Source organism: Pinus tabuliformis, chromosome 3_2, assembly GCF_031772625.1.
Source record: "Pinus tabuliformis cultivar Carrire ecotype Pingquan chromosome 3_2, CPIR1, whole genome shotgun sequence".
In the NCBI taxonomy this organism is placed as follows: domain Eukaryota; kingdom Viridiplantae; phylum Streptophyta; class Pinopsida; order Pinales; family Pinaceae; genus Pinus; species Pinus tabuliformis.
The window spans coordinates 1,035,171,886-1,035,193,706 of NC_142302.1; the positions used below are offsets into that span (position 1 = coordinate 1,035,171,886).

A 21,821-nucleotide genomic window follows, 5' to 3' on the forward strand; every position below is an offset into this window, starting at 1 on the left:
TATATGAGATCTACAAAACCCAAAAATCGTTTCTGGAAATTTTGCCTAAAAAAGACTTAATTAGATTACTAACCAGTTTTTAAATATTTCCCAAGTCTAAACTTAGGGAATAGGGTTAATTAATGAATATTAATTAAGTCAAGGCATGAATGATCTAGAAACTCACACGGATTGATCAAGAGATGATCCTAGCCATTGATTAAGTTTTAATCTTAGTCATTGGTGCTCCAACAAAGGATTATAAGAGGGAATCGATGTGGTGATGGAGAATAAACTTAAGAGGTTTGATTTCTAGGCAGATCGATTTCCAGAGTACAGTTAATTGCCAAAGAGAGAGCCAATGAGATCGAAGCAATGAGAGAGGGGTAGAGACAATGAAGCGAGAGGAAGGATTCCAAATTCGATGAGTGCATTCGCAGAGAGGCAGAAGAGCCACAGAAAGGCTGATGCAGAGTAGCGCAGTAGCCTCTAGAGGCAGTTTCGATTCTGTTGGAGAAAGACGAGTTTTAGTGCCAAAAGCTAAGCAGATGTTCCAGACGCCATGAGAGATATTTTCCCAAACAGCAACAGACCAAACGACTAGAGGAGAAGCTGGTATGAACTGAGTGCAGAAGTGACTACGCTAGGGTGAAGCAGTAGCTGCACAAAGCCAGTTTGGACGGCTCAATTTGAGCCGAGTTCAAAGCCCAGATTTCCTTGTGGAGTGAGGAAATTTCCTCACAAGATTTTTCTTACCAGTATTTCTCTGTAGGATTGCCAATTTTGACATCGATTTGTACTCAGATTATTTTGTTGCTTAATATTAAAACCCTCAGCTACTGCACTGATTTTCCCAAGTTGGGTTTTTCCAGGGACTTTTGTCCAAAAATAACGGTGTTATTTTATGTATGTGTGCTAGCATTTCTTCTAGTGTTTATTCTTCCGTAGTATTTTTATTTATGTAGGTTGCAATGTGAGTTATTCAGTATTTGTTGTATGAAAGAGTAAATAAATTGTTAATTTAAAATAATAATTAGGAGAATAATTTCCAGTTGCTACAATAGGATTCCTGTTTGTGGAATTTTCACACATCTTCTCCTCCTAATAGCTAGAGAAATATTCTCTAACTACCGTCATATGAGATGAAGCTCCACTATCAATATACCAAATACCAGATGATGTTGAACCTGACAAGCACGTGAATTCATCTTTCAATCTAGAAGACAATTCAAAGGCTTCCTGATTGTTGATTCTATCCATGACTTTTCTGCGCTATTTCTCCTTTCCTTTTTAAGGTTGATTTTTGTTGTTGCAAGATGCTGCGTCCTAGCTAGAAATCTGCTCTGCAAGGAAATTGTTGCCACTCCTTCTGCCTTTCGTAATCTTCAATCTGGAAGATTTTATTCTTTGTCAACTCTCTCAGAGAAATAAATTTTCCTCGAAAACTGACCCTCCTGGCCCTAAGGCACTGCGTTGCCTCTAGAGGGTTTTGAACTGTTGCCTCTACAAAGATTCGAAATTCTCTTTCCTTCTACTACTGAGCTCTTCGGCTTACGATCTGTACTCTGCTACCATGTAAAAATAACGAAGTTTGGAATCCTATTACAGTGACTGATATTATCTCTTCTATTTGTTAAATAAATTAAACAAATATTGAGGAAAAAATATATGCAAGGAAAATTAGAGAAATGCTAGCACACATATAAAGCATATTAACACAGTTTTTTTTGGACAATTGTCCCCGGAAGAACCCAATGTGGTAAAACCGGTGCAGCAGATGAGGGCTTCTTTATTATTCTTCAATGGTAATTCATGTACAAGATATCAGATAGAAAAAATAGAGAAAGAAACAATAAGAGAAATTTAGTATAAATTTCTCACTCTCCACAACGATTATTTGACCCCAAAATGGCCCCTCGGCCCTTACGCTGGTCTCACAGCGTCATCCTCTGCGCAATGCCCTGATGAACTGCGTCCTCTCTCACGCTGACCCTTCCAAAATTTATCCGACACTCTCAGACTACTGTTGATGCCCTCTCTCTCTCCCCTGCAACTCACCCTCTTGCTCTATCTTCTCTTGTTGAACTTCAGCCACTGAAAAAATCGATTTGCTTGGGCAACTGAGTATTTGCACTGGTGTGTTCTCCATCTTACCCATCGACCTCTTCTTATCATCTTCAGTTGGAACGCCAACTGCTAAGATTAAAACATAATCGTTGTCCCATATTAATTCCCTAATGATCCATGTGAGTTTCTATATGATTCTCACCACATCTCAATTAATACCAGTGATGACAATATCGTCGAGATATCGCCAATATTCGGAAATATCGCAATATTTTCGAGGAGACGAGATATGGTCGAGGAAATATCGCGATATTTTGTCTCCCCACAAATATCGCAATATTTCCAAAATATCGGTGATATCTCGGGAAAATATCGCGCTACGATGCAAAATATCGTCAGGCTCAGAATAATAAATAAATAAATAAAAAATCGTTGTCGCAGCTAGAAAAGGATGATTTTGTTTTTTCTCACTCATTTTGTTTTCTGATTGCTGGAAAAGGAAGGGGAGAGCATTGTGCTTGCTGCCAAGGAGGATTCGAGGGTTGAATAGCCATTATCGCCACCAACAACGAATATTTTGTTGATCAAAGATTGAAGAACAGTGAGACAATCTTCATTTCTTCCATTAACAGGTATGTTCAAATAAACCCCTATGTTAATGATTTTTTTGATAGTTTTCGGGTTATTCTTTCTTGCCTATTTGCCTACAGACATTTTGCTTGTTTTTTTTCCAATTGCTATGATTTTCATGCCCATGAGCAAATGCAAGGGTTTTCTCCATATTTGGACAGCAAACTCCATTTATTTTTTAACTTTCAAATGCACCCTCTTATTGTCATTTATGATTTTTCATTGAATTCACATTGCAAATAATGTAGCAAAAAAATTATTTTGTAAAATTAGGTGGTTATTACTTATTAATTCCAATTATTTTTTGGTGCCCTAGGTTTGAGTTAGGTCACTACAAAATTCAAATATGCCAAAAGCCTTGGACCCATTTTGCGAGTATGGGGAGCTTGATGGTGGGACAAATCGGGCATATCTATCATGCAAATTGTGTGGGACCAGGATGACAGGAGGGGTTACGCGGTTGAAATACCATCTGGCTAGAGTCACTAGACATGATGTTGGGATTTGTACAGTTTCTAGTCCGAAGCTTATACAAAAAGCTCTTGAAGCAATTGATGAAAAAGATAGAAAGAAGGAAGAGACAGAAAGAAACAAGGTTGAATGTGCAAGTAGATCTTTCGGGATATCTTCTTCTAATTTTGATGCTGAGGGTAGTGGGAGGGGCTCCACACCATCACCTGCTACTGCAAGTGCGAGGTCATCATTTTTTGTTCCACGAACAGGACATGGAGCACAACTTGGCATAAAATCAATTGTTAAAAAAAAGGAGAAGCAAGACGTAGATAGAGTCATGGGGAGGTGTCTTTTGTGGAGCGACTTACCTCTCAGCATCACCAAAACCAATACATTTTGGCATCCAATGTGTGATGGTATTGCTGTTGTGGACCCAGGGTACAAAAGTGCTACATATGAGGAGTTGCAGGGGCCAATTCTTCAAGTAGAAAAGAAGGACGTCAACTCTAGATTGGCAAAGTTGAAAAAAACATGGGAAGTTCTTGGATGCATAGTGATGTCTGATAGTTGGACAAATAGTAAGGGTAGGACCCTTCTAAATTTCTTGGTACATTGTCCTAAAGGTACAATGTTTATTAAATCAGTGGATGCATCAGAACATATCAAAGATGCAGTAACGATATGTGAGTTGTTAGATGGGTTCATTCGGGAGATTGGTGTGCAGAATGTGGTGCAAATCATAACAGACAATGCAGCTAATTATGTGTCTACCGGCAAGATGCTTATGGAGAGGCATCGCACATTGTTCTAGACTCTGTGTGCAGCACATTGTCTCAATTTGCTGCTTGGGGATATGGGGAAACTCTCCTTCATCAAGGAGGTGGTTGATATGGCTAGGAGTGTTCCCAAGCTATTTATAACCATGCTTTTGTTCTTAGCCTCATGAGGAGGTTCACTAGAAACTAGGAGTTGCGGCGTCCTACGATCACACATTTTACCCCAAACTTTATTACTCTTCAGTCTTTGCTTCAATGTGAGTTTGAGTTGAAGCAAATGTTTGTGTCTGATAACAGGCGTAATTGTAGATACAGCAGGAGACAGGACGACAAAGCCATTTCAAAAATGGTGTACTCTCACATGTTTTGGCATGGAGTAAACGAAGCATGCTCAGTTAGTGAACCTATAGTAAAGATTCTGAGATTGCTAGATGGGGAGAAGCCTGGAATGGCTTCGTTGTATGAGGCCATGGATAGGGCCAAGGAGGCCATTTGTTCTTGTTATGCAGACAAAGATTCTGCTGGCCTTGATAGGCATATGATGTTATGGGATGTGATTGATAGTCGATGGACAAGGATGCTTCATCGACCCATTCATGCAGCAACACTCTTCCTCAAACCCGCATTTTCATACAAATGTGGCTTTGATTTTGATGGCGAGATGATGGAAGGGCTCCATTCCTGTATTCATAGGATGGTACCTGATCCTGAGCTTCGTAGAAAAATCAATCGCAAGATACAGTTTTATCGGGATTGTGTTGGCCTATTTGGCTTTGATGATGTTATTAGGGAAAGGTCCATCTTCATGCCACGTCAGTGACTAGTCATCACTCATTAGAAATTAGAATTTTCAATTTAGAATTTCCTTACTCACAATTCTAGTTTCTTAAAATTCAATTATATGTAACTTTTATTTAAAAGTTTAATCATGTATTAAGTTTTTGAATTTTTTATTTCTTTATTTTGTTGTAGATATTTGGTGGTGAAGCTATGGTGCAAGGGCACCAAATTTGCAGAAGTTGGCCATAAGAATCTTGAGTCAAACATGTAGCTCTTCAGGGTGTGAACGCAATTGGAGTGTATTTGAGAAAATACAAGCAAAAAAGCACAACAAGTATAACTTTGAGCTTCAGCCTTCAGTTGAGCAATTACACTTATTGTAATTTTTAATTTTTAATTTATGACCTTCAACTGTCAAGGGTCAAGAGTCAAGATTCATTAGTTTTTTTGACACTCTTACAGGTTGGAGTTTGCACGCCTCAATGATTTAGTGTATGTGCATTACAATATCCGACTTCGAGTGAAGCAAATAGAAGCACTAATGGATCCAGATGCCATTTCCTTAGACAATATTGATGTATTGTCTCAGTGGAGGGTGGAGTCTAAGGAGCCCATCTTGGAGGATTCACCTTCATGGTTAGAGCCAGAGGATCCATTAGAACATGGGCAGCACTCAGAGGAGGAGGAGGAGGAGGACATTGTGGGATCATCAACATCAACACCATCTTCTATAGATATAGGAGAGCACAGCTCCATACCTAGCACTCATTATTTGACATTAGGTGCAGACGCAGGGCGAGGGCCTTCTACTACTAGGGGAAGGCCTGGCAAATAGCCCATCATGTTTTCCCGTAAAAGGGGGAGAGGGTCGTGATTTCAGATAGATAGCTGCTAGTTTTATTTGTTTTGCTACATATAACTCATGATGATGAGATACTTTTATATATGTGATGTTATTTTGTATTGGTTCTCCACATTTGAGTCCTTGATTGGACAATTATCAGGGATCAGCAAGATTTGGTATTGTCTTTGTTGTATCATTTCTATTTGACATCATATATATCAGTGCTTTTTTCATATTTATGTGCCAATGTGTTTATTTCATGTTGTTATTGCTTTATATGTTTAAAAATCTGAAAATATTAATATATTATGCATTTTTTATGCTTGTCGATATTTGCTGATATTGTCGATAAGATGTTTTTTGGACCTTCACCGATATTTTGCCGACACCGATATTTTCAACACTGATTAATTAACCATAGTCCCTAAGTTTAGACTTAGGAAATAATTGAAAAATTGGTTAATAATCTAATTGAGACACTTTTAGGTGGAATTTCCATAGATGATTTCTGAGTTTTGGAGAACTCATTCATCTAGCCTCTCCACAATGTTTCGTGGCTAGAACATACCCGATGCTACAAAAACTAACACAAACTGGTTTCTGCCTAAACCAGTCGAACCATCCACTTCAGACCAGTTCAGTCGAGTCCTGATAACATTGATTCCAACCACTAGAAAGTAAAATGAACAGATGGACTAAATTTTTGGGTTTTTACCCAGTGGGCTTTGCTTCCTAGACCACTATAACATGCTTCCAGCTTGTGGGAAACTCAGTTTGTTGCAGATATGAAACTTAGGAAGAACAAATGTGACATGCATTTCCTGTCCTAGCTTCCCCCACCCATATATTTGCAATCTAGAGTGTGTAAACACTATTCGGTGGCCCTACAAAGGGATTCCCCTTGTTGTTTTCTGTGTTTTTTTTCCCAATTTTCAGATCTGCAGTCATAGGACAGCAAACAGAAATTCACAAAACAATCCCTAACCAACGGTACATATCAGGGACAGTATATTAAATTTTTACACTTTTAAGCTATTTACATGTTTATTATCTTCAGTTTTAGAGGAAGATATCTTTCTAATTTGTATTGCTTTTCTGCATAAATTACATTTCCAAACCAGTTAAATAAGTTAACACAGGAACCCATTCAAGGCATTAACATACTAATTGTTGGGTGAAGCATCTATGTCAGGGAATACTTCCCATAGGCATTCAAGTACGAATTGGAATTAATGAGTAGAAACTCACGCCAAGCCTCGAGGTGAAAGTGGGCACTTGTCTTGTGTGAGTCATCTTAGCAGCTTGCAAGGACCTTGGCAAACGGACTAGTTCGTGTCATAACAGGTACCATAATTGGATCTAGACAGGTGCTTAAGAGTTACCTGGAGAGCCATTTCCAAGGAAAAACAAATATATATATATATATACAGAGAGAGAGAGAGAGAATTGTTTTAACATTTTTTGAGTGTTCCTATTTAATTTTATACATTTTTGGGTCAAATTTTAGTTTAAAAACATTTGTAATTTTTTCTGTTTAAATATATGACATAATGAAATTTGTCTAATTTTCTTTGTCAAACATAATGGCAATTTTTTTCATATTTCAAATTTAATTGTTCTTGAATTTGAACACAAACACAAACCAGGGAACTTATCTATTTCCTGTATCACATTTTACAAATTGTATACCACACCCGAGGTCTTAGAAGCGAGTTCTAGGGGGTGGGGGTAGGAATATGACAACATTATATGTAAAACTGGAGGAACAACAAGGATGATTTATCATTGAAGGCTATCCTTGTTATTATGAGGATCTCCATAATATACATGGATCTATTTGATATCCTCCATAAAAAATATATGACCAAGTTAGCTTTTTGTTATATATGCGCAATGATACATCTCCTTGTTAATAACAGTGCCAGAAATGAGCATAAGTATGGATGGCATGCATTCAAAGTTGCAAACCTTCCATGTCTCCTGATTTGACATAAGAAAAACCATAATTTTCATTGTCTTGTTCTGACTGCAATTCTTATTCAGATTTATACATCAACTTACGAACTTTCTTATTTACATTTATGATGCAAGCAACATGTCACTTTGTTTGCCTTACCAGATCCAAAGTAACCCACAATACTTTTGCACATTATATTTGCACCCTATGTTGAACATACCACCAACTAAAAATTTGTGATGTACTTCCCGCATAGGAAATTCTAATCCATGACAGAATGAGTAATTGCCAAGTGGAGGTTAATGAAAGAACCTCAGCAACCCGCACACAAGCAGCAATTTCAAATCTCCCAGTCATGCGGTCCTTAGCTTCAATGCAACCGATAGTGTTTCTTTTTGAAGTTTTGACACTACCACCCCTAATACTGATGGAATCGTCATCTGTGGAATTACCCTGCAATAACAGATAACACATAAATCACTTACAACCAAGCTAAAATAAAATACATTCTTAAAAGGATAACTAAAAGAATACCATTTAGGATGCATTTGTGAGTACAATAACCTTTAAAACAGAATAAATTATGTGTCCTTTGTGACTTCTTGAGTCCCTACGAAAAGATGATTCAGTCCATTCAGGTAACACATTTGATGCAGTATAAAATGGAGGCAGCAACCATGTGATGGGCATGCCAAGTGCTAAAGGTAAATCGGGAGCAACCGAAACGGTATCAGAGGCACTATAGGATACAGGCTGTAAATTGTTTCCAGCTGGACTGAAGTCACAGGAAAATGAAATTCCAATCGTAGTTCTGCCAGCAGACCTGCAATGAATTCAAATAAGGGTGCTGAAATTAGTACACATTTGTATAACAGTAGAAGTCTAATATGATACAATTTCATAGGTTTCTTTCAATATGCCAGTGATGCAAAAAATGAATGACTGTCGCAAGAGAGCAAATAACAAGTAAATAGAAACCACATAAACAAGACATGAGTGAACCTTTCCCTGCTTAAAAGTTTCTTAGATCAATCTATGACAGATTTCTATTTTAGAAAGTAGATGCCAAACGTCCACTTTGTTCATCTTAGTTTATTAGCATGACACACACAGTAACAAACGTATATGTGTGTGACACATCTACTCCACTGAGGCTGTCAAAGCGCCTCACTTCTCTTGGTGCAATAAATATTCCGAAATGCATTTGCACATACATAATAAACCAAATATAGAAAGATGTGTACAAGATTGAGATAAGATATGAATAGTCACGATAGTGTTGCTGACTTGCAGGTCCTATTACCCCTTATTTTGCATGAGGCCTACACTAGTGAATTTTTTCACTACACTGTGATTTTCATAATAAATGTGAGTTTACATGTTGACCTTTGATGGCCTAGGAGTTGTGATCCCATTTGATGAGACTATTGGTTATGCAAAAGATGGCTTGATGATGTTGACGTTTTGGCTGCTCTGGTGATTAATTTGCTTCCATGATAATAGGCTTGGTTGTGGATACCCTAAGATCACCTACATGGTTGATGACACATGTTGATGTATGACTCCCTTGATGGAATGCACTAGCACTTTTAGATTAAGCTAACATTGTATTGGCACTCTTCATTTAGTTGGATTTATAATGGTGAAGAACACTTGACATTATCCCCTTGCTATCACTTGATTTGACATTTTTCTTGAGATGATTTAATATGGTCTAACACAGTATGATGTTAATGAGGTGAATCCCTGGGGCATATTGAGGTTTTGTGAGTGTATTCTAGTTTGTTATGGTATACAATACACCCTCCCATGGAAGGCTCCCTTTTGTAGATATTACTATGCACTATTACTTGTTGGACGAGCCTCCATACTCCCCTCATGGAAGGCTCCCCTAGGATTGTGGGATTATTTCACACATGTCATACACTTTCCATACTCTTCTTTGAGGACATGCTTGGCATACTTGGTGTATTGGTTGACAGTGATACATGGCTTACTTGACTCATTCTTCCCTAAATCTAGCTGTTGATTTGGGGTAGCATCGGGTGTGATCTAGCCATGAAATTTGGTGGAGAGGTTGGGGCACATGAGATCTCCAATACCTAGAAAGGGTTTGGGCAGATTCTAAACAAATCAAGAGATATTAAAATAATTAATATTTTTAATGGAGTCCCTATGTCTAAACTTAGGCAAATTGTTAGAATGGTCCAAAAGACATGGATCAAGCCAGATCTAATCTTAGCCGTTGATTAGGGACTTAGTCTCGGTCGTTCATATGTCAATAGGAAAAGTATAAGAGGAGGCTTGAGGGACACTTGGAGAAGACACTAGAGTGATCAGTCATTCTATTCTCTAGAGCGAGGTTTGCTAAGAGAGATAGAATTAGTGATCAGGAGATGCAGCTGAGGGGCATTTGAGTACAGAGTGGCAGAGAGGTAGAGATAGTGCCGAGAGAGCAGTGCAATAGCCAAGGAGAGTGATGCAGAGCCAGCCAAGGATCACGCAAGGCCACGCAGAGCTAGTCGGGAACTGCGCAGAGCCTCAGAGAGGCCAGCGTTGCTGACACAGAAGGACAGAGGGCTGACGCAAGGCCTCCTAAGGTTGATGCAGACCCATCCAGGGTGATGCAGAGCCAGTGTAAGGTAGAGAGGGGGCTGACTCAGTCCAGAAAGAGGCTGACGCTAGGGTTTCTGGGGCAGATTGGTGTTGAGTAACTGTCGAAAGGATTATCCGGGGTTTCAGCCAGTAGATTTGTCAGAAATCGAGAGGTATTACTGCCAAGGAAATTCTTTGTTGGGTAGGCTAGTTTCAGCACCCAGATTGTACTATGATATTGCTTAATAAGAAAACCCTCAAATAGCTGCACAGATTTTCCACATTGGGTTTTCTCGGGGACATTAGTCCAAAAATAATGGTGTCACATGGTGTGTTTGTTTCTGTTTCTTTTAGTTGCTGATTTGTAATATGTTGAGCATGCACTAGTGTTTATTTTCAGTATTTACATTGTAAATAACTTGTTAAGGAAAATAACAACTAGGTAGGAATAAATCAGATAAAGTGCATGGAGGGTTTCTAACTAAGTAAACTTAGAAACTTCAACATGGTATTAGAGCGTGATTGCAGATCACAGGAGGACTAAAGGCCATCAATCGAACAGAGCAATAGCAGCAGAAAACAGCTGTCCCGAGGTGACAAAAGTTGTTTATAGAAGACCAGCAACAAGGAAGGGTGACGCAGTGCCTGCGTCATCAAGGGTGAGCCGGGAAAAAGCAACGCATAGGCTAAGGAAGGCAAAAGAAGCATCACACAGAGCCACACAGTAGCTGGGAGGGCTGACGCAGTTGGCTGAGGAGGCTGGGTTGCTAGTGTCGGGATTGCGCAGAGCCTAGGAGCTCTCACCTTCAGGGTGTTGGGGTTTAGAAGGCTGTGGGAATATTGCAGAGTGGAGCAAGTGAGGTACTGTAGTCAGAACAGTACCTGATAGAGCAAGGCCAAAGGAGTTGCTACCGAGGGTTTCTAGCCGAGAAACCCGGATCAGTGGTGCGGTTGCACAACACCATCAGAGTGGGGGGCATCTTGACAGTGGCAGAAGGATTTCCAGTCAGGAAATCAAGACTCAGACGGAGTCTAGAAAAGAACTTCCAGATGGGAAGTAGAGACCAGAGGAGTCGAACAGAGAACTTCCAGGAGGGAAGTAGAGGAGCATCATGGCATTACACGAAGTAAGAGACCAGGATAGACTAGACAAAGCATCGAACTTTACAGTCTGGAAAGCCAAAATCTTATCCGTACTTGACAGGAATCATGTCAAGAACTTCACCTTGATGGTAACAGCTATCCCAGTCAACCCCAATGATAATGACAGGTACGAGGAGACAATGGCGAGGACCAAGAGCATTATCCTTGATGGGGTCAAGGATCATGTAGTAGCACACATAGCCGAGAAGGAAACGGCATTTGAGATGTGGGAGGCTCTCAAGAAGCTGTACTAGCATACTTTTGTGCAGAGAAGAATGTTGCTTTAAAATCAGTTGAGGTTGTCCCAGATGAAGAAGGGAGAACCGATTGACACCTTCCTTGGAGGACTGAATGAGATCCGAGGTCAGTTGACTACTATAGGGGCGACACCGAATCAGGAGCTGATGGTAAGGACAGCCTTAAATGCTGTCTCAGAAGACTGGGAAGTATTTCTCCAAAGTATACTGGGCAGAGTATACGAGATGTGGGCAGCTCTTTGCCAGGAAGAGATCAGACAGTGGTGGAAGACAGGTAGCAGCAGCAAGGGGATCAAAGTCAAGCAAGAGGAGGAAGACGTGGCCCTACCATCTGAGGGAAAGCAGGAAAAGCGGAAGAAGAAGGATCTCTCCAAGATCAAGTGATTCCACTGTGGGGAGTTGGGTCATTATGCGACCCAGTGTCCAAGGAAGAGGAGTAAGGGAGAGTCTTATGAGACTAAGGCAGAGCCAGCACAGGTAGAGAAGGAAGTTTTGACAGACGATGACTGTGCCATAAGTGCACATGCGCCACTTGAGCGGAAGTGGGGAGACATCGAGCTGTAGTTAGGAGGACTACAGGCGATGAGGGGCAGGATCCTCAAGGTACCCAGCCTCTTGGATTAGACCTTGCTACGGGAGCCCCAAAGAGGAGTAGCATGACTGGTGAGTCAAGTAGAGACAGATGCGGATGAAGCGGCACAAAGAGATACAGTGCAGGAGTCCCGAGATAGCGCGAGGCTAGCAAGCTGCAGCAGTGTGAGAGGCACAGGAGTGTTGCACCAGTGTAGGATGGCACAGAGAGGTGTGCAACGGTGCGAAATGCTGGGAGTTGTTGCAGCAGCGTAGAGGTTAGAGAGGGAGCACTTGTCAGCGATAGAGGGAGCTTCAGCATCAGTGGGTGTCTCTAGCCCAACAAGGAGGTCAAATTGGGAGATCAGTTACTTACTTCTCAGTAACTGAATTGCAGTACAGTAGTGGGAAGCACGATGCAACATGATGAGAGGTGCAGTGCGAATGTAGTGCTAGGAGAAAGGACCAACAACAACACGGATGTAGAGGGATTTGTCGTACAGATGAAGTAGTGGCAGTGGCAGAACCATCGGCAACAGTATAGGATGCAGCAGTGCAGAAGATGTTGGGCAGGAAGGCCTAGCATCAGCACAAGTACCGATGTCGGATGATCAGAGTAATAGTCAATGAAGAGTATTGCTAGAGCACAGTCCTCGATAAGAGGGAGTGTTGATTTGGGGTAGCATCGGATGTGCTCTAGCCACGAAATTCGGTGGAGAGGTTGGAGCACATGAGATCTCCAATACCCAAAAAGGGTTTGGGCAGATTCTAAACAGAATAGGAGATATTAAAATAATTAATATTTTTAATGGAATCCCTAAGTCTAAACTTAGGGAAAATAAAATATTAATGTGTATTAATATGAAACTATGTTAGAAAGCAGCAGCTCAGAGGATGTTGGGCAAGAAGGCCTAGCATCAGCACAGGTACCGATGTCGGATGATCAGAGTAATAGTCAATGAGGAGTATTGCTAGAGCACAGTCCTCGCTAAGAGGGAGTGTTGATTTGGGGTAGCATCGGATGTGCCTTAGCCACGAAATTTGGTGGATAGGTTGGAGCACATGAGATCTCTAATACCCAGAAAGGGTTTGGGCAGATTCTAAACAGAATATAAGAGACAGAGAAGCAGAGATAGTGTCGGGAGAGCAACGCAGAAGCTGGGGAGAGTGACGTAGAGCTAGCCAGGGCTCACGCAGGGCCACACAAAGGCAGTGAGGAGCTACGCAGAGCCTCAGAGAGGCCAACGTCGTTGACGCAAAAGGACAGAGGGTTGACGCAGGGCCTCATAAGGCTGACGCAGACCCATCCGGGGTGACGCAGGGCCAGCACTGGGCAGAGAGGGACTGACGCAGTCTAGAGAGAGGTTGACGTTAGGGTTTCTGGGGCAGATTGGTGCTGAGTAGCTACCAGAAGGATTATCCAGGGTTTCACCCAGTAGATTTGTCAGAAACTGAGAGGTATTACTGCCAAGGAAATTCTCTGTTGGGTAGGCCAATTTCGGGACCCAGATTGTACTATGATATTGCTTAATAAGAAAACCCTCAGATAGCTACATCGTTTTTCCCACATTGGGTTTTTCCAGGGACATTAGTCCAAAAATAATAGTGTCATATGGCGTGTTTGTTTCTGTTTCTTTTAGTTGTTGATCTGTAATATGTTGAGCATGCACTAGTGTTTTATCTTCAGTATTTACATTGTAAATAACTTGTTAAGGAAAATAACAAGTAGGTAGGAATAAATCAGATAAAGTGCATGGAGGGTTTCTAACTAAGTAAACTTAGAAACATCAACATTAGCATATGCAGATATGTTGAGGTTTGAGTGGTGTGCCCCCCTCTCCATTTAATGGATGACACACATGTTTAAGTATTCATCTACTCACAATCTTTGTTGATAGCACAACCCCTTCTTCAAGGAGCTTCCTTGTTGAACTTGCACATGTTTTGATGATTATGGAGGACATCCACCTTGGATATTGCACACTTTCATTGAGGAGATCGCCTGCACTTGTATCTATACATTATCACTGGAGGCATTCACTCTTGAGGGCTTGTTACAATACTCATGATCATTGATGGAGTGTTCCACCTGCTGAGCCCTTATTACCCACAAAAAGTGGGTGACCCCTACGAGAAACTTTTCTCCTATTCATCTCTTTCAGCCAACAACCAGTAGCCCTTGAGAGCCACCTAGTAGTCGATGTAATGTGCCATTAATAACTCTACAACTTGCATCAATCATATGTCCCCTTGCCCATTTGTCAGGATCACATGTTGGAAAGTGGGCTTCTGGTCAAAAGGTACTTTATTCATTTTGCATTCGGGTTCTTATGCTTGTTTGTATTTTGGGCATTTTGGCATGAATTATAGGGTAACTTGGAAGAAAGAAGGGTCTTGGCCATAGGTTTGTTCCCTCACCTAAAATAAGGGGTTAATTTTCTATCATAGTCCAACAGGACCGCCCCTAATGGCCAATTGCTTTATGAAGGGGCACTACTTGGGAATCGATGATTGAGATAGTGTGTCCCGTCTATGCTTCAACAATTATCACTGCCTCCATACATTCCAAGCCCTTATTCCACCCTCGTTCTCTAGGTCCACTTGAACACGAGTCCATTAGGATTTAACACAGCCCTTCCCTTCACCACATATCTAGGTCGGGCTTGGAAATCTTATAAGGAGGTTGATGCAACTAAATCAAAACGAAAAGAGTATATCATGACCATAAGCAAGAAACAAAAGAAAGAAAATTAGAAAATGTAAAAGATGGTCGGTGTTGAAATTTCTAAGTATTACCCATTAGAAATTTTATCTGTATTCTCTGATTTATTTCGCCTACTTGTTTAATTACTAACAAGTCATTTAACCATATAAACACAAAAATAAACACAATACAGTCTCAACCATCTACAGTTCAACAGCTGAAAGAAATAGACAAACACACAGTTGACACCATTATTTTTGGACAAAAGTCCCCGAAAAAACCCAACTTGGGAAAACCGGTGCAGCAGTTCTAAGGGTTTTATTATTAAGCAGTTTTTCTGAGCACACTAGGTGCCAAACTAGCTCACCCGACAGAGATAAAAATTTGGTAGTAATACCTCTCTTCAGAAGCAGATATTCTGAAAGTCTATCCCACGAAACCCTCTCCAGCACAATCTGAAGCACTATGTCAGCCCTCCTGGCCTCTGCATCAGCCTAGAACCCTTTATGTCAGCCCTCTGAGGCTCTACGCAGCCTCTCTGGCTCTTTGCGTCACTCCTGCAGCCTCTGCGTGGATGACGCAGGCCCTTCTAGCCTCTGCGCAGTCCCTGCTAGCCTCTGCTTGGCTCCCTCTAGTTCTGCGTCTACCTCTTTGCTTCTACGTTGATCTTCCAGCACTATCTCTGCCTCTCTGCCTCGTACTCACTACCCCTCACTGCAACTCTGATAATTGATTCCATTTCTCTTAGCAAACCCCACTCTAGAAAATCGAATGACTGATCACTCTGGTGTATTCTCCAACTAACCCTCAAGCCTCCTCTAATCCTTTTTCTGTTGAGTCTTCAACGGCCGAGATTACATCTCTAATCAACGGCTAAGATTAGATTTGGCTTGATCCATGTCATTTAGAACCTTGTAACCCAGTTTTATATTAATACCCATTAATATTTTTATTTTCCTAAGTTTAGACTTAGGAACCCCTTTAAAAATATTAATTATTTTAATATCTCCTTAACCGGGTAGAATTTCCCCAAACCATTTTTGGGTCTTGGAGATTTCATGTGCTTTAGCCTCTCCACCAATTTTCATGGCTAGAGCACATCCGATGCTACCCCAAATCATCATTCTCTCTTAGTGAGGACTGTGCTCTAACAATACTCCACCACTGAGCATCACCCTAATTATATGGCACGGGTACCTGTGCTGATGCTAGGCCTCCCCACCCAACATCCTCTACACTGCTACATCCTGTACGGGTGCCCATGGCTCTGCCACTGCCACTGCTACATCCATACGACAACTCCCTTTGCATCCATGTTGTTGCTGGTCCTTTCTCTCAACACTGTATCTGCACTACAGTTCTCTCTCATCATGCTGCTTTGTGCTACTGCTACTGCAACCCACTTACTGAGAAGTAAGTAACTGATCCACCCAACTACTAACATCCTTGTCAGGCTAAAAATACTCCTGATGCTGAAGCTCTCTCTGTCACTCGCACCACGGCAAGCCTCTTTGTGCCATCCCGCACTGCTGCAACCTCCTCTGTGCCTCTTGCATTACTGCAACCCTCTCTACACTGCCAGGGACTATTGCACTCTAGCACTCTCTATCGCTTCATCTGCATCCGCTTCTACCGACATCCGCCATTCTGCTACTGTCACTTGCGGCTCCTGTAGCCAGGTATGATCCAAGAGTTTGGGTACCTCAAGGATCTTTCCCCTCATTGCCTGTGGTCCTCATGACTACAGCTTGATGTTTCCCCACCTCTTCTCTAGAGGTACATGAGCACTCATGGCACAATCGTCATCATCCGCTACCTCCTTTTCCATCGTCGTTGGCACTGCCTTGGAGTCAGACGCCTCTCCCTTAGTCTTCTTCCTCAGACATTAGTTCGCATAATGCCCCAGTTCCCCACAGTTGAAGCACTTTATCTTGGAGAGTTCATTTTTCTTCCTCTTCTCCTACCTGCCCGCAAATGCCAGAGTTGCATCCTCTTCCTCCTCTTTCTTGACCCGGGCTCCTTTGCTGCTACTTCCCGTCATGGTCAGCCGTCTGATCTCTTCTTGGCGAACAGCTGCCCAAAATTCTTCCCAATCTAGAAGATTCTCTCTACCCATAATGCTCTAGACGAATGTCCCCCACTCCTCGAAGACTGCGTTTAGGGCAGTCCTCACCATCAACTCCTAATCCAGCGTGGCCCCTATGGAAGTCAGCTGGTCCCAGATCTCCTACAACCTACTGAGGAAGTGGTCTACCTGCTCCTCCTTCTGCATCTGGTATGACTACACCTGATTCTCCAGTGGCTTCTTCCTCTGCACGGAAGTGCCTTGATACAATGTCTTCAAGGTATCACACATTTCCTTTGTCGTCTCCTTCTCGACAATATGTTGGACCACATGATCCTTGACTCCATCAAGGATTATGCATTTCGCCTTGGCCATCGCATCCTCATACCTTTCATTGTCAGCTGGGTTGACTGGGATAGCCATGGTTCTCAAAGCGAAGGCCTTGATGCGATGTCTATCTAGAACAGACAGGATCCTTGCCTTCCAGATGACAAAGTTGGATGCCCCATCCAGCCTGTCCTGATCCCTGAGTGCATTCATGGCCATCTCTCTGCTCTTCTTTTTGACTCCTCTGAGTCTCTACTTCCCTCTTGCACGTTATCTGCTAGACTCCCTCTGAGTCTCAATTTCCCTCCTGGAAACCACCAGCCCACTGTTGAGTCACACATCTCTGATCTCCTATGCACCTGTAACACTAATCTGGATTTCTTGGCTAGAAATCCGCCTAGGTAGTGACTCCCTCTACCTTGGTTTTGCCCTATTAGCTATTGTTCTATCTCGGCAGCAACAGCACCCCACCAGCTTCACTCCCATCAGTCTTCCCACAGCTTCCTATGCCCCAGCAACTGAAGGACTGAGACTCTAGGCTCTGACCAACGTTGATTTGCTCCCTTGGCTAGCTGTGTCAACCCTCCTGATCTCTGCGTGGCTATTTGTGAGCCTCTTCTACCTTCTCGTACCTCTACGCTGGCCTCTCTCTGGCTCAAACTGATGACACAGACCCTCTGCGTCAACCCTTTTCAGTTGCTTTCTGCTTAGGATCAACTTGTGTCACTCTAGACAGTTGTTTCTGCTGTAGATTCTTTGATTCAACTGGTGCCTTCAGCTCTCCTATGATCTGCAATCCTCCAACACAATGTTGAAATTTCTATGTATTACCCGTTAGAAATTTTCTTTGTATTCTTTGGTTTATTTCGCCTACTTGTTTAATTATTAACAAGTTATTTAACCATATAAACACTAAAATAAACACAATACAGTCTCAACCATCTATAGATCAACAATTGAAAGAAATATACAAACACACACGTAACACCGTTATTTTTGGACAAACGTCCCCGGAAAAACCCAACTTGGGAAAACCGATGCAGCAATTCTGAGGGTTTTATTATTAAGCAGCTTTTCTGAGTACACTAGGTGCCAAATTGGCTCAACCAACAGAGATAAAAATCTGGCAGTAATACTTCTCTTCAGAAGCAGATATTCTGAAAATTAGCCCCACAAAACCTTCTCCAGCACAATCTAAAGCACTGCGTCAGCCCTCCTGGCCTCTGCGTCAACTCGAAACCCTCTGTGTCAACCCACTAAGGCTCTGCGCAGCCTTTCTGGCTCTCTGCGTCACTCTTGCAGCCTCTGCGTAGAAGACGCAAAACCTTCTGCCCTCTGCACAGTCCCTGCTAGCCTCTGCGTGGCTCCCTGTGGCTCTGTGTCTGCCTCTCTGCTTCTGCACTAATCTTCTAGAACTATCTTTGCCTCTCTACCTCGTAATCACTGCCCCTCGTTGCAACTCTGATCACTGATTCGATTTCTCTTACCAAACCCCACTCTAGAAACTCGAACAACTGATCACTCTAGCGTATTCTCCAACTGACCCTCAAGCCTCCTCTTATACTTTTTTTGTTGATTCTTCAACGGCCGAGATTACATCTCTAATCAACGGCTAAGATTAGGTTTGGCTTGATCCATGTCATTTAGAACCCTCTAACCTAGTTTTATATTAATGCCCATTAATATTTTTATTTTCCTAAGTTTAGGCTTAGGAACCCAATAAAAATATTAATTATTTTAATATCTCCTTAACCGGGTAGAATTTCCCCAAACCATTTCTAGGTCTTGGAGATCTCATGTGCTTTAGCCTCTCCACAAATTTTCATGGCTAGATCACATCCGATGCTACCCCAAATCAACAGTCGGCACATTAACAAGAGCATATAGGCAAAAACCAAGCCTGAGATCCACCCCTTATCATTATGGCCATCACCGGGACCTACGGCTAATGTTTCCATACTGCATCATGGAAAAGAACCCGTACATGTCCCAACCCTTGGTGGGCAACGAGGTGCCACACCACTGAGGCAACCATTGCTACACATCATTCAAAGCATGCTCTCACTTCTTAGAGCTTCGAGCAATAATATAAAGAAAGTCAATAAAAAGCAATTGGCAATAAAAGAGGTGGAAAAACAAAGGTCGATGTAACTCATACATACATGAATGCTCCCTCCTCACATCTATACAACCAATGTGGAATTCCTCATCATGGCATTTGGCCCTGTTACCCACCACTTGCGAGTGACACCCATAGGAGAAACATTTTCTCCAAGATGGTCCTAAATCGGCAAACCCTTGCAACCACCAAATAGATCAATGTGCCACTATCTCCGCCACCTGAGCCAGTCATGTGGTCCATCGCCCATCTACTAAGATCGTATGCTTGAAGGTGGGCCTCCCCACCCTAAAGGTATGGCTTCTCATTGGTGTAGTTCAATAATTTTGTTTATTTATCATGGACACTTTTGGGCACGGATTGGTTGGGAGATTCGACAGAAAGAGTGGGTTAGGTCTATACTCTTGAGTCCTATGCATGGTTCAGTGATTAGCCTTGTATCCTTGTCCCGTGGGATCTCCTTTACTGGCCATTAGCTTTAGGGCTGGCACTACATGGGAAATCCAGATTTTGTTTGTGTTGTTCCGCTTCTCGACACTATATACATCACTCCCCTCCGCTCATTTTAACCCCACTATGGAAGGGCATGCCACCATGAAGTGCCCAATTGATTCAATGATTTGGAAGCTCTTTTACTTGATTACTCTAATGATTTGTTGTATTGGAGCACAAGGGGCACATTGGATCTTATGCGAGATTGCAGGTGGGTCTCCATTTGGGGTATGGTCTCCTTATATGGGGTTCAAGCCCTCCAGAGGGTCACATTGGCACTTGTAGGGTGAGCGTAGAGAACCATAGGCCTCCACCACAGCAGACAACACTTCATGGATCCCCAACACCATTCAATGATTTTTCGTGTTCCACCTTTTGGATGAGGATGATGCACTTGGTTCACCATGCCTAGTCGGCTCCACACTTGCACCATACACTTGGCAGATGTTCCAGGGTCTAGATGAGGATGTGTCTCATTGCAGGACAAAGGAAAGGCTTACATCATCATCCTAGCCCTTACAAATGGTTTACAAGCATTATCGATCCACTTGGAGACCCATGAGGATGTCATTGTGCCCCCACACCCACTTGGGAGCACCACATGTGACTTGCTTGGAAAACAAGGGGCCAACCCCTTGTCCACTATGTTTGGAGCATTTTCACTCAACTTGGCACATTTGGACTCCATCAAGCCTCCTTAATGGCCCAATGACTCATCATATTCATTATTTTGCCCTCTTGAGAGGTTATTCTTTGTATTATTGAGCTATCTTGGTGGGCTTGTCACCAAGTCATGTCATTATTGAGCATTATTTTATTATTTGGGGCTAAATAAGACAAATTAGGCTATTCGAATCCCCTATTGGATTGTATAAATAGATGAGAGGATGATTCATTTCTCTCATCATCACTTGGATTGGATTAGTATCTCTTGAGAGATTTTTGCACTTTTTGTTGGGATAAACTTTTGGAGATTTTGATGCACTATGATGTTTGGATATTTGCTATTGTCTTTGGAGCTTCTTTCTAATGCAAAGTGGATGAATGGATATACTCTCTCTCCCATGTAAGTAAACTTTTAATGTTATTCTTGTTATCTCACTGGCCAAATGTAAGTATATTGTTATCATTATTCTTGTATGTGTTCATGTAATACGAAATTCCTCTGGGACCTTGAATAAGTGATCTAATGCATCGTTGCTCTTCGAGGGATTGGGTGAATATTCCTAGAGGCACCTCTTAGGTTGAAAGACCTTGAACTTCATCTCTTCAGCGAATTTGAACTATAAATCCCAATTGACCTAGTTGTTGCCTTTGGAGAGGCTAGCAAAGATCAATTAGGGCTCCTTAGCTCACAAAAATTCTCGATCTATGTGTATCTTGACTCCATTAAGCCCAAGCAATAAGGCACCGATCCTCGTATGCCTTTGGTGGACAAAGTTTCCTCTCTTTTCTTAAATTTTCCAAATTCTAGGCCTAACCCTAGAGGGTCACCTAGGGCATCAAGCGAAATATTTTGTAACCATCCAAATACCTTGAAAATTGGATAACAACTGCACTGGGGTCTTCTCAAGGGGTCCTTCAAATTTTAGCACAATCCGACAGTGGAATCCTGAGATATTGCAAGCCCTAGCTCAAGGATCATTTCTTTCCCTAGGTTGATTTGGCTCAGTGTCCTCATTTGGATCATTGCATTCAAATTTCCAAAGAAAATTAGTCCTTTGATCTTATTCACTTCCCTAATCAGGTCAAGCCCCTCTTTGGTCGATCAACTCCATACCTTTGACCTAATTTGAGTCCACTTGGGTTCTCTGTGGTCCCACAACTTTATAACTCAAACTCCAAAAGGATTACATAGAATCCATTTCTCCACAAGGATCCTTAAGCCTTGCGAGCCCCTTGTCAAGGCATATCCTCCAACCATACGCCAAGGTATCCTCATAGCCCTTCCTAGAGAGCCAATCACCTTGATTTTAAAGCAAGCAAGACAATTAATTGAGCCTCTGGTGAATAGGCTTTAGGAATCACCCATATTTCATCATTGACATACATATTCTTATGAT

The 21,821-nt window shown here is 42.0% G+C and overlaps 1 protein-coding gene across 2 annotated transcripts in view; it reads right to left on the minus strand.

Annotated features, from left to right (window-relative positions):
* EMB3012 (embryo defective 3012) overlaps nt 1-21,821 on the minus strand; it is a 382,712-nt gene that overhangs the window by 93,904 nt on the left and 266,987 nt on the right. For both annotated transcript variants that reach the window (XM_089417406.1, XM_089417405.1), the window contains exons 24-25: nt 8,051-8,309; nt 7,799-7,939 (exon numbers count right to left, since the gene is read on the minus strand). In XM_089417406.1, the coding sequence (XP_089273532.1) occupies nt 7,799-7,939; nt 8,051-8,309 (400 nt within the window). The remainder of the gene's footprint in view (nt 1-7,798; nt 7,940-8,050; nt 8,310-21,821) is intronic.